The sequence below is a fragment of the Saccopteryx leptura genome, chromosome 1 (assembly GCF_036850995.1).
Source record: "Saccopteryx leptura isolate mSacLep1 chromosome 1, mSacLep1_pri_phased_curated, whole genome shotgun sequence".
Taxonomy (NCBI): Eukaryota; Metazoa; Chordata; class Mammalia; order Chiroptera; family Emballonuridae; genus Saccopteryx; species Saccopteryx leptura.
In genome coordinates this window covers 211,677,388-211,704,611 of record NC_089503.1, presented here as the reverse complement: position 1 = coordinate 211,704,611, position 27,224 = coordinate 211,677,388, and the positions used below count along the sequence as shown (strand labels likewise).

At 40.8% G+C, this 27,224-nt stretch overlaps 2 protein-coding genes across 3 annotated transcripts; one reads left to right on the top strand and one right to left on the bottom strand.

Moving 5' to 3' along the window:
• The first annotated feature begins 606 nt into the window (after nucleotides 1–606).
• UCP1 (uncoupling protein 1) lies at nucleotides 607–6,360 on the top strand. Its single transcript, XM_066360913.1, has 6 exons — nucleotides 607–787; nucleotides 1,406–1,604; nucleotides 2,100–2,294; nucleotides 2,398–2,499; nucleotides 3,234–3,414; nucleotides 6,249–6,360. The coding sequence occupies exons 1-6, from the start codon at nucleotides 662–664 to the stop codon at nucleotides 6,358–6,360; spliced, it is 915 nt and encodes a 304-aa protein (XP_066217010.1). The 5' UTR covers nucleotides 607–661.
• Nucleotides 6,361–8,411: 2,051 nt separating this feature from the next.
• ELMOD2 (ELMO domain containing 2) lies at nucleotides 8,412–26,673 on the bottom strand. Of its 2 annotated transcripts, none has more exons than XM_066385510.1 (9): nucleotides 26,560–26,673; nucleotides 24,967–25,114; nucleotides 23,031–23,059; nucleotides 20,045–20,142; nucleotides 18,349–18,478; nucleotides 16,565–16,698; nucleotides 15,751–15,819; nucleotides 14,818–14,951; nucleotides 8,412–11,476 (listed from the first exon to the last, which is right to left on the bottom strand). In XM_066385510.1, exons 2-9 carry the CDS (start codon nucleotides 25,106–25,108, stop codon nucleotides 11,331–11,333), a joined length of 882 nt encoding a protein of 293 aa, XP_066241607.1. In that variant the 5' UTR covers nucleotides 25,109–25,114; nucleotides 26,560–26,673; the 3' UTR covers nucleotides 8,412–11,330. The 2 variants fall into 2 exon arrangements, with proteins under 2 accessions (XP_066241607.1, XP_066241614.1); XM_066385517.1 differs by lacking the exon at nucleotides 26,560–26,673 and adding an exon at nucleotides 26,369–26,537.
• Nucleotides 26,674–27,224: the final 551 nt, after the last annotated feature.

Below are 27,224 nucleotides of genomic sequence, written 5' to 3'. Positions count from 1 at the left end.
AAACATTATTCCTTTGAAAAGATCAGGGTGTTCTTGGTTTCTGGCCGGGATTTTTCCGGGCCTGGAAAACCATTTTTCTTGGTTAGAGCGGAGAAAGGAGGATGCGTTGGAAGGTGAGAAGGGGAAGCCCAGTGTCTGTCAGGTTTCTGGGGAGCCTCACTCCTGCCTCCTCGGACAACTGCAGATTGGCAGGAACTTGTAGCAGAATCGCTAAGTTGCGCCTATTTTGTGCCCTTCCTCAAGGCCAAGCGCAGGGCGCTGAGGGCCAGGTGCGCTTCCAGTGCCTTCGGGGAAAGGGCAACTCCCCAGGCACCCAGCGAGGATGCGGGTGGGAGGGATCCGGCGCCCCAGGGTCCGCCCCGCAGCTCGCAAGCCCGGGTCCTTCCAGATCTGGCATGCTCACCCGAGCAGCCGGCTACATAAGTCCCTCACCGAGGGCAGGGGGCAGCGAATGCTCCCGGCACAAGGGTGGGGAGGGAGCGCTGCCCGACTCGGCCCCACTCCGGCGCTCTTCCTGCCCCTTGCGCCCGGCCTGCCTGCGGGCCCAGGCTTCCTGGAGGGCTGACAGAGCGGGTTCGCTGCCCAGGCAGAGAGAACTGCCACCTTCGGGACTGCAGCCCTACTCCCCGGCACCGGCGCTCGCTCTGCAATCTGAGCGAGGATGGTGGCCCCGGCAGCCACCGACGTGCACCCGACAATGGCGGTCAAGATCATCTCAGCCGGCGTGGGGGCCTGTGTGGCGGATGTGATCACCTTCCCGCTGGACACCACGAAAGTCCGGCTACAGGTAGAGAGCGGGATGAGGATGGGGAGCATCTCAGGGCAGAGAGGGGACACCTGCGGTGTGCATCCCTTTGATTCGGCTGTGGTTTAACCACCCTTTTTCCAGTAGGAACTGCAGGTGGCCACCTTAAAACCCAGTTGGGCCTTGTCACAGGATTGAATCACAAGGGATCACCATGACTACTGTCAAATTCCAGAAATTAGGGGTGCACTGAGTGTTCTCAGAGCTGAGAATGCGCCACCCTCCGGAGTTTACCAGACAGGTTCTTTCTCCCTCCATCTTTGATTCAGCAGGGGCATCTTCCCACCCTACTGCCCTGGCGGTTCTGGAGACTTCACAGGGCTGGGGGAGAGGGGGACGTTCAAAATGTGCATAGTAGTTAGTCTTGCCCCATTGATATAGAGTAATATGATAGAAAATGATAGATATAGAAAGATGGATAGACAGCCAGGTAGATGGATAGATAATGGAGATGTTGCTGAGATGGGAAAAGCAATTGAATATAGGAACACAGGCTTAAGCTTTCTCCACAGAGGGCAGCCTGACAGCAGTCTTTGATTTTTCCTCACCAGGTGGTACTCCTACTCAGTGTTCACTTCCCTCTGCCGTTCTCGTTTCCAGGTCCAGGGAGAATACCCAATGCCCAGTGGCCTTCGGTATAAAGGTATCCTCGGAACGATCACCACGCTGGCAAAAACAGAAGGGCCAATGAAACTCTACGGTGGGCTGCCTGCTGGTCTCCAGAGACAGATAAGCTTTGCCTCTCTCAGGATCGGGCTCTATGACACCGTCCAGGAGTTCTTCAGCACCGGGGAAGAAGGTGGGCAGTGAATTCCTGGGAGGGGAGCGGTGTGGGGCCCAGACAGCCAGAGGCACTGCACGCCCCAGGCCCAGCTGCGTTCCTACATGTTCCACACGGGGTGGTAGGCTTCCTAACGAACTGGCAAACACACACCAGTGCCTGAACTGGTACCACTGCCCAGTTAGGAAAGACTGAAGAAACAACAACAACAAAAACTAACTACAGGACAGGAAAGAAACTAAGCCCCTGTGTAAATAGGCATTGTTTTCTTTTTCTTTAAAAGTCTTCATTAAAAAAATAAAATTCAGCTTTGAAGTCTTCTAGCCTCCACTCTGACTTAGCTCGTATTCAGTACCTGATCAAGACATGCACAAGCATCAGGGAAGTAGAAGAGATATAAAGGTACATGACACCAACCACTAAAATTGAAAAGACAACAGATGCATTCTGGGTCTTTTTTTTTTTTTTTCATTTTTGCTCAATAAACTTTATCCTCCTTGTGGATTTCAACAGCTACTTTAAGAAGCAGGATGTTGGCTGGCCTGACCACGGGAGGGGTGGCAGTGTTCATTGGGCAGCCCACAGAGGTCGTGAAGGTCAGGCTTCAAGCGCAGAGCCATCTACACGGTCCGAAACCTCGCTACACCGGGACTTACAATGCTTACAGAATTATAGCAACCACGGAAAGCTTGACAACTCTTTGGAAAGGTAAGTCATTTCGGGGTGGGTTTTAAAACCATTAAAACACACATATCCAATTAGTGCCTTTATCATATAACGGAGCAATACACGTTTTCTTTCTTTCCCCCAGGGACAACTCCCAATCTGGCGAGAAACGTCATCATCAATTGTACAGAGCTAGTAACATATGACCTAATGAAGGACACCTTTGTGAAAAATAAAATACTAGCAGGTAACCTCCTATGTTACATAACAACCAGGTCTGCACTTACAGTTTCACCTCAGAGCTTCCCTGGCCACATTCAACTGAACCCCTTAATTGTAATAGTTTCCCTTTAAAACAATTAAGTGACTTTGAACATTAGGTATAACTTTTGAGGAGCAGAAAAAGACCAACATATTCTTTATTGAAGTTTCCCTGCAACAAAATTTTTTTGCAACAAAACCAAAATGCAACTATATTCTTATGTCAGCATTTTTCTCAATACAAGTGGGGCCTTTGGGAACATCTAATTCTTTATACAGCACGACTTGGGCGGGGAGTCCACCCTGCAGTCTATCCAAATGAGCTGGCTCCATGAGTTCATTTGTGGTTTCATCCAAATGTAGAACCATCAGATAGGTTCCTAAAAATAATATTCTAGCAGGTCCCAGAGACAATGAAATTCTCCTTGGACAATGACTTTAATAAAAAAAAACCTATTAGATGCTTATGTATCAGGCATTGTGCCCTTCCCTAAAGGCACAGAGGAACCTGACAGGGTAGTTTCCTAAGACACAATCCACTATGCCCTGTACTGTTTACCATCATTTTCTATTGTAAGTATAATCTTCCTGTTCTATTTATTTGCAACACATCCCATAGTGCCTTCCTGTTTATCAGCAGGTTTACAATGGTCTGAAAACTAAAAACTAGCAGACCCTCCCTACAGTCTGATGCTGACCTGTGTCATTGATCCATTTTAGATGACGTCCCCTGCCACTTAGTGTCGGCTCTTATTGCCGGATTCTGTACAACAGTGCTGTCTTCCCCGGTGGATGTGGTGAAAACCAGATTTATCAATTCCACACCAGGACATTACAAAGGTGTGATCAACTGCGCAACAACAATGCTCTCCAAGGAAGGGCCATCGGCTTTCTTCAAAGGGTAGGCTATGCTCTTCCATATTTACAGTGTTGTGCTCAGGCTACCTGTACTTTGGGGCACTGTCTCAGCTAAACAATGGACATAGCTGACCAGACCTAGTATATGCAGTATACTTCCTTGCCACAAAGTCCACCAATTCCACTGTACAGGAAAATTTAAATTAATTTTCTCAACCTTGATCAGACACTTATTCAAAATCAGTGACCTTTCCCTTGGTCCAAATCTATTCGAAATATAGACAGTCTTTTAAAGCCTTCTGGGCCGAACTACAAAGTGAAGGCAAAGTGTAATAGAGGAATATGATATGAGAACACAAGTTTGATTTTTAAATATTTTTTTAAATTATTTATTTATTTATTCATTTTAGAGAGGAGAGGGAGAGACAGAGAGGAGAGACAGAGAGAGAGAGAAGGGGGGGAGGAGCTGGAAGCATCAACTCCCATATGTGCCTTGACCAGGCAACCCCAGGGTTTCGAACCGGAGACCTCAGCATTTCCAGGTCGACGCTTTATCCACTGCGCCACCATAGGTCAGGCCACAAGTTTGATTTTTAAAAATGTAATGGATTTGGGTTTTAAATTGTATGAAAGCAAAACTAGAGAAAAATCATTGTCATCGATCTAGAAAAGGGATGCAGAAAATGATGTGGTTTGATCATACTTACATAGAAATTAGTATTGTACATTTCCCCATAAAGCAGTATTATATTATATTGGAAATTACCTTCCTAAGAAAATATAGCATCAACTATGGATTTATGGATATACTCAACAAGGATTTTATACAAGAGGTTAAATAACAAAATTCTATTAACTCTTAAAAATTGTAAGGCAGTGCCTCAAACCTAATAAAATAAGCATAAATTCATTATGTTCATTATACAGAAGGTTTCACTTCACCATAATCTGCACTTATGATCCATTAATACAAATGAAATACATAAAATTAACATCATCCATTAAATAATTTTTTTTCAAATTTAAAACCCTTTGGGGGCCCTGGCCTGCTTGGCTCAGTGGTAGAGCATCGGCCTGGCGTGCGGGAGTCCTGGGTTCGATTCTCAGCCAGGGCACACAGGAGAGGCGCCCATCTGCTTCTCCACCCCTCCCCCTCTCCTTCCTCTCTGTCTCTCTCTTCCCCTCCCGCAGCCGAGGCTCCATTGGAGCAAAGATGGCCCGGGCGCTGGGTATGGCTCCTTGGCCTCTGCCCCAGGCGCTAGAGTGGCTCTGGTCACGGCAGAGCGACGCCCCCTGGTGGGCATGCCGGATGGATCCCAGTCGGGCGCATGCGGGAGTCTGTCTGCCTCCCGTTTCTAACTTAAGAAAAATACAAAAAATAAAATAAAACCCTTTGGGGGATTACGTGTTACAATAAGGATGAACTCTGAAAACGTTATGCTAAATAAAATGAGCCAGACACAGAAAGACAAATATTGAATGATTCTACCTATCTGAGGTACCTATAGTAGTCAAATTTATAGAGACAGAAAGTGGAATGGTGGTTACCTGGGGAGTTACTTTTTAATGGGTATAGAGTTTCCATTTGGGATGACAAAAAGCTTCTGGAGATGGATAATGGTGATGGTCGCACACAAAGTGAATGTATTACATGCTACTGAATTATACACTAAAAATGGTTAACATTGTAAATTTATATTTGGTATATTTTATCTTAATTAAAACACAGAGATACCATATTTTTTGCTCTATAAGACGCACTTTTCCCCCCAAAAAAGTGGAAGGGAAAATACCCATGCATCTCACGGAGTGAAAAATTCGGTATTTTATTAAATATTTTAACACACCATTTACTTCAGAATATTTTCCTCCTTAAAATCCTAGGTGTGTCTTATGGTCAGGTGCATCTTATGGAGCAAAAAATACAGTACACATCTAAGAGTCAGGAGAAATATGTTAAGAGACACCCCCAAAATTTTGGGGGATATTTATTGGCCAGATCACTTTAAATAAAATTTACTTAAGGCAGATTTAACTGAAGTCATCTTCTTCTCCTGGAATCTTTCGTTGCTGCAAACAGGCAATAAAAATCAATCATTTAATCTACAGTTTGGCAGAAGACTTCTTAAAAATAAGGACCACTCCAAAACAAAAACAACCCAAAATACGCACCTAGATGCTTGACAGCCTCTCTAAGGATAAGAATTGCCAAAATCTAGACAGCACTAATTTCTTGACTGTGGAAAAATGGTCTTACTTCCTCTTTCAATGCTTCCTACTTCTCATTCAGAAAGCAGAGCTAAACAAAAATTTCCCTCCCCTCCAAAAAGAAGGCCCTGACAAAGGAGGAGACAAAATTTGATTTGGTTGGGAATGTGTTTGGATAGATGTTTTTGTTTGTTTTTTGAGAGAGGGAGGTATGTCCCCTGACTGGGGAATTGAACCAGCAACCTCTGAGCTCTGGGATGACAGTTCTAACCAACCAAACATACAGCCAGGGCTTAATTTTTTTTTTTTTTTTTTTTTTCAGAGAGACAGAGAGGGAGGGAGAGGAAGGGGGAAGGGAAGCACTCACTTGTTGTTCCCCTCAGTGGTGCACTCACTGGCTGCTTCCCATGTGTATCCTGACCAGGGATCGCACCCACAACCCTGTTGTTTTGGGACAACGCTCTTAACTGACTGAGCTAACATGCCAGGCTGTATAGATGTTTTGAAGCAGTAGATGTAGATGAAAAAAGGCAGGACAGATAAAGAAGAGGTATGTTGAGGCAGCTTCATTTGAGAAGAATGGTAAAATGAAAGGCAAAATTTGACTGTATCATAATAGTTTCAAGAGTTTCAAGCAAACTAACAGACGGGGGATGCGCCCTTTTCCAGGCTGATACCTTCCTTCCTGCGACTGGGGTCCTGGAACGTGATTATGTTTGTGTGCTTCGAGCAGCTGAAACGCGAGTTGATGTCAAGGCAGACCACGGACTATGATACATAATCATCTTCAGGAGAAGACGGGGACACACCAGTGGGGATCTTTGCTAACTGGATGATTAAAAAACAAAAACTATTCATTTTACTTCAATAAAAAGATTAAAGGAATTCTGATAAGAGTAGAAAACTTTTGACTCTTTTTTTCCAAAGGAAAACTAATACCTATTATTTCTTGTGGTTTTTATTCTCCATGCATTCTGGCAAGTACTGTTCAGATAAGTTACTGCGTTTGAGTGGTGTGTGTGTGTGTGTGTGTGTGTGTGTGTGTGTGTATGTGTGTGTGTAGTTTATGATTGAATATGAAAAACTTTAACACGTCTTAATTATAATTCAAACTGATGAAAAAGGGTAACTGAGTAAAGTGCATTTTATATTTATAAATACTTAAAAATGAGAAGTTCTCAAAGAAAATATTAGTTTTTATTTACTAACCCAGCTGTCAGTTACTATATCCAGTAAAGTGTTGCTAATTGCTAAAACCTTGTAAAATTTGTCTTCTTGGGTCTATAGCAAATATAAGACTTGAAGACCACCTACAGCATCTGCTCAGAACAGCAGTCTATACAAAACTGCCCAATAGTGAGTGATGGTCTTCAGACTCAAGAAGCATAAACTTATTTTAAATGCTATTAGTAAAGATTTTTAATTTTTAGTCTATATTTTAGGGCACATATAACAAGGTCTAATCTAAGATACTCTATCCATTCGGGTATTGCTTTTAGAGTCATGGTGCCCATCCTAGAATCACAGACTTTTAGAGCTACAAGGTACCTTTTAGATCAGGGGTCCCCAAACTTTTTACACAGGGGGCCAGTTCACTGTCCCTCAGACCGTTGGAGGGCCGGACTATAAAAAAAAAACTATGAACAAATCCCTATGCACACTGCACATATCTTATTTTAAAGTAAAAAAACAAAATGGGAACAAATACAATATTTAAAATAAAGAACAAGTAAATTTAAATCAACAAACTGACCAGTATTTCAATGGGAACTATGCTCCTCTCACTGACCACCAATGAAAGAGGTACCCTTCCAAAAGTGCGGCAGGGGCCGGATAAATGGCCTCAGGGGGCCGCATGTGGCCCGTGGGCCGTAGTTTGGGGACCCCTGTTTTAGATGCAGGAGCACACTGAAAATGAGCCTTCAGGGCCTCTACAGCAAAGCCAAGTTTGTCACTAAAACCGTTAGAACCTTGTTCCGCCTGCAAGCTGAGTGCAGAAGTAGGGAAAGAGTCAACAAGAGATCAAAAGAAGTCTAAAGCCAAACAGAAGGAGTGGTAACAACAGAGCCAGTAAACCCAAATTGTTCTTAGCCAATTACTTCATAAACAGAAAGTAATTAGCTGATGAGTTAAAGTCATACAAAAAAAAAATCCGTGAATTTTATTTGAATAATAAGAGAAGCAATGTTTCATGAACATAAATGACTTAAATACTAAATGGGAGGACGGGAAGAGAGAAGTACTAACAGCAAGACTTGTAACAGTTTCAACATGTTTATTTGCTCACAACATTCCGAACAAAATGACATCACATTTCAACTATTGCTTTTACATAGGAAATTAACTGCTTTATCCAAAGCAGATGAAAACCTATTTCTTTTAGTTGCTAAGCTAGCACATTTCCCTCCAAGGAGAGCCACTGCTACAATGTTTGCTGAATAATAGAAATGTAGTAGCCCTACCATAGCATTGTAGCACTTGGGTCGTACCTGTACTACATCTACATTTTTTCTGGTCAAAAGCTGAAGCCAGAAAATAAAAAAGCTCCCTCATGGTTTTTTTTTTCTCTCAGATTCTTAATGATTCCATTAACTCTTATAAAAAAAGTTGCTGATGTAGAGAGGTTCCTAAATATGAAAATGGAAATTAAGCCTCCCCAGACCTGTTCATAGCAAAGGAGGGTGGACCCTTTATCATGAGAAAACAGCTGCTGGTCCCCACCATCATTCAAGGATAAGCACCATTGCCCTCTGAGCCAAACTCCTCTTCTGTGCTATGACATGTGTAACCTTTCCCGCTCTGGCCACAAGCGTTCCACTTTTCACGCTCATGTAATGAGCAAGTTCTACCTCACTGGATGCAATGGGGAGAAACGTAAACAAACTATTGTGAACATGAATGAGAATGAAGGGTGTGTATGTTTACACAGAGAAAAACACAGACACATCTAAGTCATTCTTAAAACAGAAACAATCAGGATGGGCACTCTCAAGAGCAAGACTGTTTTCTAAGCTATGAACGGTGCCAGGAAGACACTGATTTTTCTTTCTAATGATGTCCCATACTTATATACAAAGAGAGGGGGGTCCAGCTTCACTGCTGTCCCCTGATTTCTCCCATTCTTCAAAGATTGTCTTTCAGGACATATTTGAATTGCTTCTTTTTTTTAGACTATTCTTGTCACTGGCAGTTTCTGTGGTTTGGCACATAAAAAATTCATTTTGATACTGACTCACTTTTTTTATGTTAAAATAATTTTTCTGCTACTTCGGTTCTATTGCTACCTTGTTAGTTATTAATTATTATAAAATCAGGAAAGGTTCCAAACATGGATTTTAAGACTACATGAAAGTCTAACATAACATATGCGAAAAGCAAGGAAAAGTAGGAAGGCAGACACAATTATCACAATTTTCTTTCCATCTACGTTGCTATCGGGTAGAAATCAGGTTTGTTACACACTCATTTAAAACAGTGACATTCAGCTTTGCTTCCAGACTCTCAAGCCTTAGACTGTGTTGGTGGCTTAGACCTAGTTCACTCTAGAACTACCTGAAATGTTTGCTGACTATTTTAAGCAAAAACAGAAAAATATTTATACTGTACAAATAAAGGTGGATTTAAAGAACATATTATTGAGCAAACTTTCTAATATTTTAAAAATATTATTTAAAAGATTTTCTCCCTAGAAAGAGAAAAATTAAACGTTTCCCCTTCCATACATGAGTCATTCCTTTTTTTTTTTTTTTTTTTTTTTTACAGAGACAGAGAGAGAGTCAGAGAGAGGGATAGATAGAGACAGACAGACAGGAACGGGGAGAGATGAGAAGTATCAATCATCAGTTTTTCGCTGCAGCACTTTAGTTGTTCATTGACTGCTTTCTCATATGTGCCTTGACCGTGGGGCTATAGCAGACTGAGTAACCCCTTGCTCAAGCCAGTGACCTTGGGTCCAAGCTGGTGAGCTTTGCTCAAACCAGATGAGCTCGTGCTCAAGCTGGCGACCTCGGGGTCTCGAATCTGGGTCCTCCAATGCTCTATCCACTGCGCCACCGCCTGGTCAGGCATGAGTCATTCTTTTATTAATCATTCTGACAAAGGTTTAAGTCAGTTCACAATCTCAGCTGTTGTAAGATTAAAATATAAAGTATTTTCTGCCCAAATATTCAAAGACTAACAGAATCACGTTCCATTCACAGCAAACATCTTGATAAAAGGAACGTTAATGGTTAACGCTTGGTCCCTCTCAGGAGTTAGCTACACCTCATAGAACTCTAGTTGGATGATAAGGCATTGGAAACAAAAAAAAATTAAGATACTCCCAAGGTTGAGTTCCCTATAAGAAACTAATTTTTAAACTCCTATAACACTGAACAGCTAAACTGCCACAATAGTAATAAAACAAATCCAGCTTTTAAAATAGTTTTATCTTCTTGAGAAAATCATGATTTTAATGCATCCACTTTTCATGTGCTATATACAACACCACATCTGTTATTTTCCAATCAAATATTTTTCTTACCACTCTTCTCTTTGGTAAGTTTGAAGAGAGGTTTGTTAATAGAAACGCAAGTCTCAGGTCTTGAGAAATTGCATAAGAGCCAGTCCTTAGACACTTGACCTATATCACATTAGCGGATGTACCAGCTGACATCATGTTTTAGATTTAATTATGTCTTTAACAGACTGGGTTCTTCAGCATTTAAGGAGAACTTAGTAATGACATGACCCTATCTTCAAACTTTTTTTGCTTTGCTATGAGAACTGAAGTCTAAAACACACCAAGAAGAACAGTAAGTAAACAACAGTAAGTAAAGTAATGTAAGTAAAATAAATCAATGATGTTTAACCAAGATTTTTAAAAAGCTTTAAGTTTTCTTCTTATTTAATAAAAATAGCTTTATTGAAATAGCAACTGTCTTTTCAATACAAGCAAGATATTCTGAGCAAGTACTTCCCTCTTCATAGACACACGCAGGTAGACGAGCCCCGTTAAGAGGCTCTCATACCAAGCACTAAGAAAGGTTCTTTTCTACAACTGACAAAAAGCAAAGACTGAAGATGATAAAATGTCTTTAAGCTTTAAAATAACCTTGTGGTAAAGTGTTGTGTTTAAAAACAAGCAAGCTCGTCACCAACACTGTCATCCCCTCATTATCTATTACTAGTCAGACAGACCGAAAGAGGCCCTGGGCCTTCATCTTCTCTGACATGTCTATGCCCTGCCGCTAATGAAGCAACACTGACACATGAGTGAGATTTAAACAAAAAAGACCATGAAAACTACTCTCCCTCCTAATTAATATACGAGTAAAATAAGAGAAAGGAAATAAAGAACAATTGTTTCCAAACGCAAAAACAAAAAATTTTAAGAGCTTTGCAAAGATACCAACTTGATAACTATAATACATGAAAGTGAAAACTGATATTGAAATATTTTAATCAACCAGTTTAATACAAATACCTGATTTGCAGCTTCATACTAAATGGGCTAAGTCCCAAGTTCCAAACTGTAGCTCACCTGACTCCGCAGTGGGGATCTTTGGAAGGATACGGCACCTTTGGAGGACAGTGTATAAACAACCGTAAACATACACTGATTGTCCACTAGCTGTCTTAAATAGAATTTCTGAAATATTTTCGTAGGAAATTATATATAAGCAGTGTAATTGATCAGATCATTTCTATTACAACATATAAATTCTGTTGTGTGTGCAAAATGTGGTAGAAATAGAAGACACTACGGATGAGTCATATCTGTAAAGTAAGTGATACGTTATAATCCAGTAAGAGTCCTTTCATCCTTTCATGAAACTTCTCTCTATATATGTTGAAATACATAATACTTTCTGGCTTTTCTTCAAACCAAAACTTGTCAAATTCATAGACAAGGTAACCTGTAGTTAAAAAAGAAATAAAACATATCGTGCTCAATAGTGATATCACATCCAAACCAATTCATTTTAAAAGCATAAAACCACCCTTTAAATTCCTTATTAGGATATATTAATTAGAAATCATCTTAAACTACTAGAAACCTGAGAAACTTCATTAGAAATATTTTTGTATATTCAAAATAAACAAATAAAATCCCTCAAACTTGAGAGAGATAATACTGTCCGAAGATATCCTGAGAATAGGATAAAATGTTGTCCCCAAAGACCCCTGAAACACAAAATTGAAATTAACAAGAAAATGTTGGACAAGGATAATTTATCGAAAAGTTGTTTTCTATTTGATTTCTAAATCTCAGAGATATTTCCACTTTTTTCAATGAACTATAAGCAACTTCTCTCTTTAAAAATATATATAAACTCTAAACAGGCTTAACATTTTTATTTTTCAATATTCTCATTATAGTAGCCAATATAACCCTAAAAATGTTAAAAGTATTTAATGAGAATAAACATTAAAATCAATACATTTCTAACAGAAAGTGTGAATTTAAAGCCACTCCCAAACCTTATTTCGATTGCACCTGTGCTGACTACTGAACCTCGGGTAGTCCTGTGATGCTCTTTCTAGATAGGGTCGAACAGGGTGCCGGGGTTGAGGGCACTGGGGACCAAGAGTAGCCAAAGAAGCTCAAGTGACCTGACTTTGTGGGAAAAAGTACTGGACAGAGGTCCTTCTGCACTGCTCCCCACCTGTCACACTCCTAAACTGGTTTACATGTGGTAAAATACTTCACTTGGAGGGGCGCTGGTGGTTTCTTTTTATATTTGTTTTATGTTCAGTGGAAGTATTTAACAAGCTATGTTGCACTGAGAAAACAAGTATCAGCTAGCAAAACCCCGGGCATTTGGGCACTAAGCTTAAAGTCAGAGAGATTTAGGAGAGGAAATCACACCAGAGTAGCGTGTGGGGGAAAATATTGATAGTTCCCCAGCAACTAAATGAAAGAAATGAACAGGAGAGTAGGGAGAAGGAAGATCCAGACGTGGATGAAGATCTGTTCAAAATGCCTAACCCCGGATAAGGGGGACCCGCCGAGTCTAGGGCGAAGCAGGCTGAGGGCAAGGGGCCTTGTCAGCTCCCAGCCTCCACTGAGGACAGAGGGCTGGGGCTGTTTTACCCGGTTTCACTGTTCCCATCCAGGAGCACACAGGTATGCAGAGTCTGCGGTCAAGTCGGGAAGGGCCAGGAGGATGTTAGCGCAGAGCACCAACAACTTTGGAATGGTGAGCAGAAAGCATCTTACACCCGCCAGGACCTGCAGCCCACCCAGGCAAAATCAACAGTAGCCGTAGGGACCTGAAAAGCCTGTCCCTCCATCTAAAAACGTGTTGCACTGACACCTACTTTGTGACATCATCCCCGTAAGAACCTTCATCCTTATCCATTAAAAGAAGATGTATACATACAAGTGCTGGGGCATCACCAGCCCACTGACAAGCAGGGAACTGGATCAGGTCACTCAGGGACACAGAAGGCCAAAGAGGGAAGGGGCCAGAGCTGGCACGGAGGTGCTCCTACATTTAGGAAAATGGTGGGTGAGGAGTCAGCGGACAGGCTATGGAGAGCCGGTGGCGGGGCCAAGCCAGAGTGCGGTGTCAGAAAAGCCCAGAGAACGTTTCAAGAACGGTCTGTTTATGCCCAGTGCTGTGAAAAGAGTCAAATAACATGAGGCAAAAACGTGGCAGGTGATTTTGGCAATAAAAAGGATTGTATCTTTGAAAAAACCCATTTCAGCAAAGTGGTAAGGGCAGAAACAAAACGGGGTTGGAACACAACTGCAGGTGAGAAAATGAAAATAGCGCTTACTTGACAAGCTTTATGAATAGAAGGAGCGGACAAATGCAGAGTCTCCGGAGGTGGATGCTACACAGCTACATGCAGGGAAAGGTTTACTTTTGGGAAGAAAAGCTCTGTAAGTGCAGAGACTTTGCCTTGCTCTCTGCGGGATTCCCAGTGTCTGAAAAAGCATGGGCCACACAGTCAGGAATGAACGAGTGGGAGGCACAGAGCAGGTCTGTAGTCTAACAGCAGCATGCCACAGAGAAGGAAAGACGAACAATGGAGAGAGAAACGGATAACCACAAGAGTCTCCAATTAGACCCCAGAGAAGGTCATGTGTGCGCTGAGAACTGAAGGATGAGCAGGTGACACCTGAGAAGGACAGAGGGAGCAGGAACGGTGCTCCCAGCCGGGGGAAGGGCCCAGGCTCACGAGACAGCTGCCATGTCAGTGCCCTAACAGGGGTGCGTGCCTAATTTCAGACTGCGGGGACTTGGGGTGTGGCAGAAGGGGAGTCTGGAAGGTGACAGGTATGGATGTTGTAGGACCTTGCCGTGGGTCCTTTGAAACATTTTGGGCAGTGGAGTAGAATGAGTAGATTTCCATTTTAAATAACTGTGCCCTCAGTGCGGGGGAGTTCCAACATGGAAAGATGGTAAAAGGGGTTACAGTGACTTGGTGACAAGGGCACGCAGTTACCATGGGGGTGGGAAACAGAGCATACACAAGAGGAATTCAGACAAACCTAGAATTCAGGCTTAAGAAAAGCCAGAGAGGCTGTGGGAAGAGACTGTATGACACTCTCAACCATGGAGCTGAAGAAGTTACGCTGTGGACATTTATCACCTAAGCAGTCTCCTGTATATACTGCCAACACAAAAATGGCATTCTAAAGACACCAAGGGATCAAGAAGAGCTGAGCTGAATTTGAATTCTTTGCTTCTGAGCCGTATCTTCAGAAGATGGGTTTGTGCATTATTACACCTGCAGTGTTTGAATACCATCGGAACCAATGCTCACGGCAGTGGCAGCGCTGCCTGACCTAGGAGAAGTCAGGAAGCAGCCTCAGCCAAAGGCAAGACAACCTGGACTTGAACTAAGTGGGGGAGGGGTGGTGAAAAGTGTTTTTTTACATTAAATTTCCTTAAGAGAATAACAAAATGATCTGTGAACGGTCTGTCCTTGACATAACAGCATTCACTAACCAGTATTCGAGAGGAAAAATACATTTCAAAGTTGATTGAAAAATGAACATCTCCAGAAAAACTGTGTAAACACTACAGTTGCATACATGTGAAAAACTGTCTCACTGAATTTTTTAAATCAGAATATACAAACGAAAGTACAAAATACTCTTGGGAACCTATTTTCCATTTTTCCAAAGATCCTAAATAATAAAATGACAAGTCATATACTTGATAGAGGTATTAGATACTATACCTTCCTAATGATTTAGAAATGCCCTTAGAAACATCCAGCGTCAACTCCCTTTAGTACTCACAGTAGAACTGATGGAAGTGCTCCATTGTGGGTACCCCAGGAACAAGGTTGTAGAGATGAAATTTCAGAGCTCCACTCTTCAGCAAGCTATAAGCCATCTCTGTCAGGTTGATTCCAACTATTGCATAAGAATACCTATGTCAGAAACATTACTAGTTATACTAGCTAGTCAAATAGCTCATCAAATAAATTTAAAATTATGCAAGAAATTAGTAAAACGTTAGTTGAATCCATTTCTAACACAGTATTGCCGTGACAATAATCTCTCATATTAAGAAAAATAAACCAGAATAGATTTAAAAAAATCTGTTCTTAAGGAGGCTGTTGATTTTCTGGATATAATCTAAGAAATAAAATCTAAGAAATAAAGCTCTGGTCACATGAATATGTCAACCAAATTCTTTTAGAATCTTAAAGGAGGACTACATATACTCATTGATTTGTAAAAGAAAGTAGGTAGTCTGACATTTTCTCTCCCATTCTCAGGGTAAATATTTTTACAATGTAATATTGAGTTTTCAAAGATAGGTATCACTGGAATATAAAAATAAAATAATAATATATGATGAAGCTATTACTATGACCTCAACTTGCACTTCATGTCACAAATTTCAAAGCTATTTCTCATATTCCTATTCCTAATTTCAAAACTATTTTCTATTCCTATTTTCAAATCTATTTCTCAAAATATCTTTATAAAGGTCCTTATCTCCATTTTATAGATAAATGACATCTTGTGGTAAAAATATTTAAATACATACAAAATTGGTTTATGATCATACTTAGCCTAAAATAATGTATCATGCAATATCCTTTAAAGTTCTTATTCACTAAAATAACCTCATTTAAAAAATACCTTAAAATACTTTTAAATTATATCATCTAATCAACTTAAATTCAAAAGCTTACAGTTTCTTTACTACATCCAGCTTACCCTAATTTTGGATGATTTGAATGGGAAAGAATCTGATGAGCTTCCCTGGTATAATTTTCACTGAAATACCTAAAAAATTTTAAGGAAAATAATGAAATTAACAGAAGTCATTCCAACTGAAACTATCCAGAAACAAGTTAAAAAGTTACCATCAAAATGGCAGGCCCCGTGCTGCCCAACCATCCGGCCCAGTCTCCATCTCAGCCATTCCAATGACTCAGAAATGCCTCTGAATCAAAATTTAATTCTTAACTGTCAGGCCTCTAGCACAGGACATAGGCCCCTGACAAGACTTTAAGGTATTTGAATAAGAGATCTAACAAGAGACTTTTTACTTACTTTAAAAAAAAATTTAGAGTTCTTTTTATTTGTTCTACATTTTCTATAAAATAGTCACTGTGCACGTATTAGGACACTCTTCCTCTCACCTGGGCTTATTGCTTCCACGGCAATTTAAGTCTGTATTGCTTAATGCCATTTCAGTGCAATCAGAAGGCAGTCAATAACTTTCATTTTGCACTATGAAAAAAGAAACCCCTCCATGATCAGTGATATAACTAAAGTACTGGCCATAAAACAAAAGTATTAGGAGAATATCCATCTGTAGTATTAGGAGAATATCCATCTGTAGGCTTATACATCCTCTTGGCTTGAACTCATGCAACCTCTTTGAGTTCTTAAAGATTGGGGGCAAATCTTCTATTCAACCTTTGGATCATCTCATAATGCAGCTATTAAAATTTAGAAGTAGTATGAAACTAGATTGGCAATTACATGTAATTTATTTAGAGAAGAAAAGTGGATTTTCACTTACACAAGGTTGATTAATCCAAGTATGCCCATGCCTCTGAAGTCTGTTTTGGGATCATCACCCTGGAAACCAATGTCACTCCACTGCTTGGAGATTCTAGCCTTCAACTTTTTCGTGGGCATTAGAAGATTCCAAAGCTGTACAAACATGCTTCCATATTACAAATAATAGCAATGTTCTTAAGTTACCAAGATTTTTCCTTCTCATAGCTGATTTAACTAGTAAGTTAAATACTTTCTGTTGTTTAACAGAAAGTTTTAGGTTCAACAAAGATGACATTTAGAGAACCAGTCCTAGCTCATAGTTCATACAAAAATAGGTGGTGGCTGAATTAAGACTGTGGGCCATAGTTTGCTAATCCCCATTCTATAACATAGCAATAAGAAAAGAAAAAGAAATAATCATAAATATTCAACAAAGGAGGGAAATTATAATTATTTCTGACAATGATTGTCTTTCAGAAAAACCCAAGGAACTAACTATTCAAATTTTAGAGTTCAGAAATATGGGTAATTATACTCTGTTCAAATTCTAAAATATCACCAAACATGGACCTAGACCCATGTAAAGCCAGTGGATCTCAAATTTTAAAGTACATCTTCTAGGAAGATTTTTAAACGCAGATTCTAGGGCTCCCACCCCCAATTTTCTAATTCAAGAGTTCTGGGTTGAGGTCCAAGGATTTATATTAAAAACAAGCTCTCCAGTTTATCCTAATATAAATGGTCTACATTTGTTTTAAACCTTCACATTAATGTCTTCTATTTTAATATTTCTCATCTTCTGGGGGTTTAAAATACCCATGAGAATTATATAAAAGTTATGGACACCCAACTTCTCTCAATAAAAAAAATTAGACCCATATCTTTTGTCAGATAGGCAAAAAATATATTTTATGGTGTGCACAGAATTTAGTAATTAGTTTCTGTGTGCCATGAGATGAATAAGGTTGAAAATTGCTGTGAAACACTTCTAAGTAGGCTCTATTCGAAGAGGGGGTGATTTGTCCCTAATCAGAAAAGGAAAATAGGTCTGAGTAACAGAGGGGATCATGAAAAAATGATACTGATAGTATTCCAACTCATATAATAATTATTTTACACGTTTTCATAGTTTTAAAAGAAAAAAATAATATGACTTGGTTTTAACTGAATATATTCTTTATAACTGATATAAAATATCAGACAGTTATCAACATAAGCCAGCCATCAAGTATTAGATAGCAACAAACTAATCAGTGCAAACTAAAGTTAAAAAAATTAATCATTTTCTAAATTTGACACGTCATCAAACAAAACAAACTCAAAAAAGTTGGTAAGTTTATGAAAATTTGCAAAGCAGAAATACTTGCATTCTCTTTTCCATTTCACTTCTATTTCTGGCTTTGCTGAATAAGGTACTCCTAATAAAAGGAGAACCCTGCTACCCAAAATAAAATGTGAAGAGCTATGACCCTGCTCTAAAACAGGGTCCTGAGTGCTGGCCCTGACACTAAATCCAAGTCCAGTAATTAGATTCCATTCCTAACAGATTTCCCTTTATAGGTTTATAATCTATTTCAGAGTTAAAAGCATTTGAAATAAAATTTATTTCAATTTTTTCATCCTTACCAGAAAATTATTAAAAGAGTTAACTACAAACCTTTCACCACTGGAATAAAATTCTCTAAGGAGCAGAGAAACTGGATGGCTATACAAACCTCGAGAATTTGCACACAGACCTGCCCTGCTCAAGCCTGACTTGCTTTCCAGTGTCAGACAACTCCAAATGCAGGAAACGACACTTACCTTGAGAAGCAGCTTTTCATGTTGCAGGTTATCTGAATCATACGGTCTTTTCCTCATGCTTTCCACATCCAAATACAGCTGTTTATAACCAGATATCTGCAGTAAGCATGCCTTCATGCATATTTTAAAACTGAAAATGATAAAATTATTTTTAAAAACCACTCCTACTTATCACAACAAAATAACACTTCCCATAGTTTGTGGCTCCTATATCTATGTAGAAACCATTGCCTCGCTTTTGGTTGAACACAAGAAGCATCGACAGCCTCCTGACGCACAAAACTGTAGAAAGTATTGGAAAGGATATGATGAATCAGCGTCTAGCAGGGGACAAGGCTCGGTCGGAAAGGCTAACTGTATAACTGCCTCCTGGCCAATCTCATGCATTCCCAGATCTTCCAAGGCCAGTTATCACCAACAGACCTAATTTTCCAAGAGTACATGTAACAAACAGGTCCAGGACAGGTTATCTCACAACAAACACAACAGCTTATCTTCCCTGAGGAAGCATGATTTTTCTTAATAAGTCACTAAACCTATTAATGATGTGACTAATTATCAGTTCCCCAAGCTAGAACCCTTCAAGTTCCGACTTTCCTCCCTCCACCAAATACATCAAACGGTCTCCAAGCCCTCATCCTATCTGTCTGAAGTGTCCCTCAAAGCAATCATCATATATACATTCGTGCTGTCGCATTTGTGGCTTTGTAACCTCTTGCCTGAATGAGTTTCCTAACTGTTCTGTCTTTATTCCTTCTGCCAGCCTCCCATATCCCCAAATTTACCCTCCATTGTCCATCCTCTTCAAAATACATATATGATAATAGAACTTCTTTGCTTAAAAAGAAGTAGAAAAAGAAACCCAGAGAACATCTGTCCCTGTGTGACATGCAATCTGGGATTGCTCACTTCTCTAACCGCCGCTCAGCACGAAGTCAATGCGCCAGCTCCAAAGCTCCCTGTCCCTCCCAGACACTGCAGCACTTTGTGTCTTGTTGGCATAGCCTCTGCATGGCCACCTCCCTGCCAGTCAATGAGGTCCAGCTCAAATGTCACCTCTGGGACACTGTGAGGATAGTTCTCTTCTCCCCTGTACCCTTCCCTGTTGCAGCCAAAATAAAAGTGCTCCTTCCTTTACATTTACACATAAAATGCTGAATAAAGAACAATTTGCTAAATACTTAGAAGTCAATGCACTGGTCCTGAGAACTCAAGAATGCATAAGTCAAGTCCTCTCTTACGGAACTTAAATGTATCAGGGGAAGGATGAGAGTCAGTGATGCTGCTACAATGGGCTGTGCTGTGCTGGAGGGCTCTGTGACAGGACACAGCAAGGGCCCCCAGCTCAGACTGGGGGGCCGCAGGGCACCTGCCTGGACGTGGCCAGAGGAACTGAATTTTGAAGGACAAGAAGGACACAGTAACCACAGTTATACTGGGAAAGCAATGGTCGGTTACCTTAGAGAAGGCAGGCAGTATACTGGCAACAGTACTGGCTGGGAACCAAGAACAGAGCGTTAGTGCCCCCATCACTCCCCTCTCTGGGCCTCAGTTCCTGAGCGACAGGAGTGAGGTGAGGGGGAGGGTCAGATGACCTCCACAGTCCTTTCCGCTCTAACACTTGACACCCATGCGGGATCTGCACAGCTCACAGGGCGCAGGCGCGTAAGGAAAGAGTCCTGTCCAAACAGCTTACCTGACATCCTTCTCAGGGTTAATATTCTTTTCTTTCATTATATCTTCTACGCATTTGTCCACTTCATCCTGAACAGCAACTGTCGCTTTCTGTAAAACCTATTAATGTGACAAAAAGCTGACTGAGAAAAATCCCTTATAGCTGAAAAAAGAACAGTAAGTTTTCAGATAGTTGTAACTCTACATTGTCAGCTCTACAGTACAGATATTAAAATGCAAAATGAAACCAAATTTGTCTCAAATTTTCACTGGAGCTTAAATCATTCAAGCAATTAATTTAACTAATTGAAAGAGAGGCCATATATGGTTCAAGTGAAGGCTTCCTTAATTGAGACTCCAAAGGTTCTCTTAGTGAATGAGCTGCCACTGTAGTGTGCTTATGAAGCAGACACTCTTTTTTAAAATTCAGAAATTACATAGTAAAAATATATGTACAAACATTTTAATGCACACATCAAAACATTTTAAATGCAGAAGAGCACAAAGAAGAAAACACAAATAATCTTGTAATCTTACCACCAGCGAGAGCCACTGGTAACGGATTAGCACGTATGCTTCCGGTCTTGTTTCTAGCACACACAACAGATCTCTTGTAATACATCCTGTAATGTGCCCTGGACCCTGCCTCCCATTGAACAAGCACATGCAGGCCCTACTTACCTTATTGCTTTACCGCCTGTCCCTCTCTGCTGCCCTTCACACTCCAGACAGAGCACCCCACTCACTTCTCCGCTGACCCTGTGCTTATCTGTGGCGCTCCTCTCCTCCAGGTCTAAACTTACGAATCCTTGCTTTTTTAATCTAGCTCACACACCAGGTCCAGGAAGCATTCCTTGAGTCTGTTCAGTGGAAGTAATCTCTCCTCTTGGAATCCCCACTGTAATCTATCTGGACTCTTTCTATGACCCTTACCACTTCCTATATTACATATTAAGTGAAAAATTCTTTGAGGACAGATTATATTAAGTTTATATTTCCATATCCTGTTTATAAGAGATCATTGACAAATACATACATACAGTTGTGTTAGTGTATTGAGAGTGTGAATGTTTCAGTTTTTCATACGTCACTCTCCAGAACATAACTGATTTGCTGGTCATATTGTTTCCGGCATGAATCAGTAATGCAGAGCAGTATCACTAGACAGTGGCAAGTTAACATGTTTTGATCCTATATTTTGACTTGTACAATGCACCACGACCAAGTACACACATACATATGAATATCAAAAATATATAGATGCACATACAGAAAACTAAAATTAAAATTTCATAAAACAATATTTAACCTTATTATGACAAATGTTTTCTATTCTATTCCTTTAGTAATAGTTGTTGTTTAATGTTGGATGTGATCTATGATGAGATTTCAAGCAAAGGTCCACCAGGTGACCCATGCTCTACCTCTGCCAGACAGTAAGTATACACAGGAAAGTATACAGGGAAGTAAAGCATGTACTAGTCTGAATTATTGGTCCCAATTTTTCCCTGCCCTATAATTGAATTATATGCCCATATGCCTACCATGGCATTATGGTGGGTCTAGTGTATTTCTCTATCCTGACTTGCCTTTGGTCATAAAACCAATGGGAAAGGAATGGATATGACACCAGGAAACCTTTTTTTTTTTCTTTTTACAGAGACAGAGAAAGAGTCAGAGAGAAAGATAGATAGGGACAGACAGGAACGAAGAGAGATGAGAGGCATCAATCATTAGTTTTTCGTTGCAACACCTTAGTTGTTCATTGATTGCTTTCTCATATGTGCCTCGATCATGGGGCTATAGCAGACTGAGTAACCCCTTGCTCAAGCCAGTGACCTTGGGTCCAAGCTGGTGAACTTTGCTCAAACCAGATGAGCCTGCGCTCAAGCTGGCGACCTCAGGGTCTCGAACCTGGGTCTTCCGCATTCCAGTCCAACGCTCTATCTACTGCACCACCACCTGGTCAGGTGACACCAGAAAACTTAATGTGTGTCTGCATGGTTAGGGCTTCAATGATCCACTCTGAGAAGACCAGTCCCCAAGCACTCACTACTTTTCCAAACTGGGTCCCAGAACGAGACAACTAGAAGAGACATGAACTTGGCACCAGCTTTAAGAAGACTCTCTCTAGCTAGCCAACAGACATACAAGCAAGAAATCAATAACATATTGTTACATGCTCCCGAGACTATATAAGTTTGTGACACAGCAAAAGCTAACTAATAAATATCATGCGGTATGACTTCTTTTGGATCAAAAGGTACATGACCCAGGGTGTTCTATAACTACCCGAAATTGCGTGATTTTTTTTCTCACATAAGAACCTATCCCAAGGACATAGTCGTCCCCCAAAACTATCAAGTCTTGAGGCAAAATAAACAAGCAAAACCTCAGAACAACTTATTGAAATGCCTTCTTTGTGTATGAGCAGCACATACACACAGAGAAAGTATTTTTAAAATAGAATATTACTTCTAAAGTGGGAAAATTTCACTGAATACTTTTTATAGCAAAGACTCTTCTGGTAGGATGTTAATAATTAATTCTGAAATTGAGGCATTCTTTTTTTTTTTCTTTGTATTTTTCCGAAATGAGAAGTGAGAGGGGTAGACTGACAGACTCCCGCATGCGCCCGACCGGGATCCACCCAACATGCCCATCAGGGGGTGATGCTCTGCCCATCTGGGGCATCGCTCTGTTGCAACCAGAGCCATTCTAGTGCCTGAGCCAGAGGCCATGGAGCCATCCTCAGCACCGGGCCAACTTTGCTCCAATGGAGCCTTGGCTACAGGAGGGGAAGAGAGAGATAGAGAGAAAGGAGAGGGGGAAGGGTAGAGAAGTAGATGGGCGCTTCTCCTGTGTGCCCTGGTGGAAACTGAACCCGGGATTTCCACACGCCAGGCCCACACTCTACTGCTCAGCCAACCAGCCAGGGCTGAGGTACTCTTTTAATGAAAAAGTATCTCCCAGTTTTCTAGAACTATATCACATTGATATAATCCTACCTTATTCTTGGAGTACATCAAGGAATTTTCTGAAATAAATTAAAAAAAGAATCTTATCAATTAAATGTTGTTTGTAACAGAGTATAAATAGCAAGTCAATAATAAATTACTTCCATAGTTCTAGAAGATAAAATTTTTACATGAATAACACAATAAACATTTTAAAATTTCATCCTCTGAGTATAGAGAACTAGATATGATCCCCAAATACTCAACCCAATATGACACAGCATAGCCAAATAGGTGAAGTCAGCCTCATTTCTCATCACTTTTCTGTGCAGATCCCCGAGGGTCTACTCTCCACTGCAAATACACACAGGCTGCCTCAGAAGAGTTTGTGTCCCAGAAACTCATCTTAAGACTACATTGAGAGTACTCTCTACTTTATTTCGTTTGTTAGCCTTAAGGAGTACACACCTCAATTTCAGGAGCTAGCAACTGAATCATACAACACAGGGGCAAAAAGGAAGACTCCAGATTATTTGCCTAACCATCCTATAGGCAAAAAAACAGCAAAACAACTTCTCCATTCTTGTCTTCTGTTCCAAGAACTACTAGAACATTTTTGTTGGATTATTTAAATGTTTTTCTGGCACATTTACTTATAGCTTTTTTTTCTCAGCAATTTGAAAAATTTAGAAAAAATGTTTTTCCTACAAAGTAAGGCCTTAACATATGATTTCCCCCTACACTATAAAACACCAATACTGCCAAGATTTCTTATCAAGGGGTACTTTGTTCTCAGAACAGTCAAAAGGGCAAATCAAAAGAGCAGGCAATAATTTAAGTCAGCCACAAAGTTGTGAGAAAAGTAGGGAAGTCACTCAGCTCCAATCACTTAGCTGCCTGAGGCTCTGTCTCTCCTTCTGTCTGTCATCCTATTATGTTGCCCTGGATACCATCACCCACTCCCCAATCTTACAGGGTGGGTTTCTTTGTTGAAGCACACTTGTTCCATACAAAAAGAGGCCTGGTTATGTCATGGTTTTCCACTTAACACAGTGAGCTTGAACTGCTGCTGATCCCTGGTCTCCTCTACCCTGGCCAAAGAGAAATGACCTCCACATTTGTTACTCATCTGTGTCCAAATTTAAAGCAATCTTTTCAATTGCACATTGAAAGCTAATTAATTTCAGAAGATAAAGGAGCAGTGTTATCCAACAGAAATATAATGCAAGCCATCATGTGAACCACGTGTCCCTTAAATTTTTCTAGTGGCCATCTTAGAGTAAAAGAGACAAATACAATTAATTTTTCTAGTTTAAACAATATATCCAAAATATTTCAACATATAATAAATATGAGCAACTACTAAGGTGATAAACTTTACATCCTTTGTTCACATGAAGTCTTTAAGACCTCAGTTATATTTTATACTTCCGTGTATCTCGGTTTGTACTAATCACATTTCAAGTGCTCAACAGCCCTATGAGGCTACTGGCTCGAGTACTGGACAGGGCATATTTTGATTCTAATAATCTTCCCTAGGGATCACTGGATATCTATTACTGTCCTTTCATGAATCATACAAGAGACTAAAAGACTGATGAAGGATACTGAGTATAAACATGGATCCAGGTCCAGATACTCTTTACCACCATGTGGGTGAAAACTACAAAGGGCTTATAAGAAGTACAGAGGTTTTTCTCTGGATAGCAGGTTATACCTACAATCTAAAGAACAACTGATGAATTTCGGAGCCAGAAAAAAATAACTGCATGCAGATGGGGAATTAAATAATAATCCTTTTCTTTTTCTATAATCATACAGTTTTAGAGTTGGAAGGATTCAGTGCTAGATTTCAAAGACTATGAAACTGAGTTTAAGTGACTCGATCAGGATACACAATGAGGGCATGTGTCACTGTAAATATTAAGAAAAAATATTCATCCAGTTAAAATTTTGTTTTTAATTATTCTTTTTCAAATAACATTACCTATCCTGTGTGTTCTTTGTGCACCTATATAGGTATCAAAAATTCGTTGCAGTTCACACTTTCCAGTCATCTGTCGTAAGAGCCATTTCATCCAAAATCGAAAAAAGTGCCCATAGAAGAAGTCCCACAAAGAGATAAACATTTTCCCCTGGAGAAGGAAATATATGACAGGTTTAATGATCTTAAATTGAATTTTAAAATGGATAAAATTAGTTTATACAACTCATCAAATCTCAAATTATATAAATATCTGTTGTGCTATTTTCCACTGTGTCTATTTTGTAGTAGTGTTTAAGGAATCTAAGAAGATAATGACAGGTTTAAAATATACTATTTAGATTAAATAATCGCTGGATAAATGCCAATTATCACTTTTTTAAAAATCAACTGTAAAAATCAAAACTACTTAAGATTCAAGCTCCCAGCTCCCTATTTTAATTTTTCACTTTGAGAACTGGGGCAACAGTTCAGGAACAAAAGGAACCCTAAGTAACAATAAACCACTTATCAGAATTGTTATTATAAGGAATAAATTCTTCTTAACCCCGTATGGATGATTCCAGTTATACCTAACCCACAGTCAGGTAATACCAGCAAATAAAAACACTACGTTATGACTTACAAATTGAAATATACAAGTTAACCCCTGAGTAGATCGCATCCTGGCTAAGTCTTGATTTTTCATTCAACAGGTGCAGGGCTGAAGTACTATGGAGCAGTGGTCCCCAACCTTTTTTGGGCCACGGACCCAAAATTTAACGTCAGAAAATATTTTCACAGACCAGCCTTTAGGGTGGGACGGATAATGCACAAAATAAAATTATGCGACCAGTGTAAAAACTGTGGTATTTTTAAATATAATTGTCGAACTTACAAGACAAGCATCAAGAGTGAGTCTTAGATGGATGTAACAGAGGGAATCTGGTCATTTTAAAAAAATAAAAACATGGTTCAGACTTAAATATAAATAAAATGGAAATAATGTAAGTTATTTATTCTTTCTCTGCGGATCGGTACCACTCCACGGCCGGGGGTTGGGGACCACTGCTATGGAGGACAATGAATTACACCCTCAATAAAACTGAATCTTTGTAAGGAAAACCTGCAGCTCAGCCCCTAAACGAAGTGCGATGGGGGCGATGCACATGAGTAATTATTGGAAAACAAACAAAAATGCTCATCTCCTTCCCGCCTTCAACATCCCCATCTATTCATCATCTTCAGACTAGGGCCTGAGAAACTGTCAATTTCGAAATCCCCGCAGGTCTGCGCAGAAAAGGCGCACATCAGAGATGGGCTGGACTGTGACGTGAAAAGCAGCCCATCGAGTCCGCGCTCGTCGTGACAAAAGAACTGCTAAGCGTTGGGGACGCAAGTCTCACGGCGCTCCAGCTCCCCAGACCTTGGGGAGTCGCTGCGCCCGAGTCCCGGGCTGGAGCCCTGCGGAGCCCGCAAGCCACAGGGAACGGCTCTAGCACAAAGCCCTGCCGGCCGGGGCACCCCGCCGATCAGCAGTGGAACACCCCGGGGCTATCGCGGCCCGCGCGATCTAAGCGCACCCGCACGGGGCGAGAGAAGAGAAACAGCAGCCACCTCACAGCAGCGGAAGAACTAGGGGGAGCCGGAGTCTGCCTCGGTTTCCCCAACTGCACACAGCCGGCAACGGAAACGACGCTACTCGCCCAGAGTTCCCGCGAGCACCGTGACCGGAAGTCACGGAGCGAGGCAGCGGGAACGCCTTTCCTGAGACACGGCCCGCCCCGGCCCGCCCCGCCAGGCTCATCCGATTGGTCCGCGCTCCACCAATTGCTAACGCAGCAGGAAGTTTGAGCGGAGTTGCCGTGGTGTGCGCACGCCCGGATTCTGGGGATGCAGGACGGTTCCCCTAGCAACGTCTACCTGGGGGCACGCCCCGCTCCAAAGGTTGGCCTCACCTGGCGCTGCCTTGGAGACTTCTCTTGCATTCTTTCACGCAAGCTGACACTGTGTCGTGTCTCCACGCTCAAAGCGCGGATGGAGTAGTGCGCTTTTGGTAACTATTTTAGAGCCTGCGCCTACATTTAACCTTAATTCTGTGTATTTTCAATCCGCCGTTAGGAACTCGCATCTGCTCTGCGCGGGCCGACTTAATTAGACGCGGATTTTCTATTCTATGTTGAACCCCAGCCCTGCCTAGTTCGAGGGTCAACTGTAATTATTATTAGCCCTCCTTTATAGATGAGGAAACTGCTACGTTTAATAATTTACCCGTGCCTAAT

Coding starts and splice junctions, on each gene's coding strand:
- ELMOD2 (XM_066385510.1), bottom strand. CDS start 25,108: ATGTTTATCTCTTTGTGGGACTTCTTCTATGGGCACTTTTTTCGATTT. Junction 18,479..20,044: donor AACCCTGAGAAGGATGTCAG/GTAAGCTGTTTG, acceptor TATCATTTTCAG/TTTTAAAATATGCATGAAGG. Junction 14,952..15,750: donor TCAAATCATCCAAAATTAGG/GTAAGCTGGATG, acceptor TTTCTGACATAG/GTATTCTTATGCAATAGTTG.
- UCP1 (XM_066360913.1), top strand. CDS start 662: ATGGTGGCCCCGGCAGCCACCGACGTGCACCCGACAATGGCGGTCAAG. Junction 788..1,405: donor CCACGAAAGTCCGGCTACAG/GTAGAGAGCGGG, acceptor TCTCGTTTCCAG/GTCCAGGGAGAATACCCAAT. Junction 1,605..2,099: donor CTTCAGCACCGGGGAAGAAG/GTGGGCAGTGAA, acceptor GGATTTCAACAG/CTACTTTAAGAAGCAGGATG.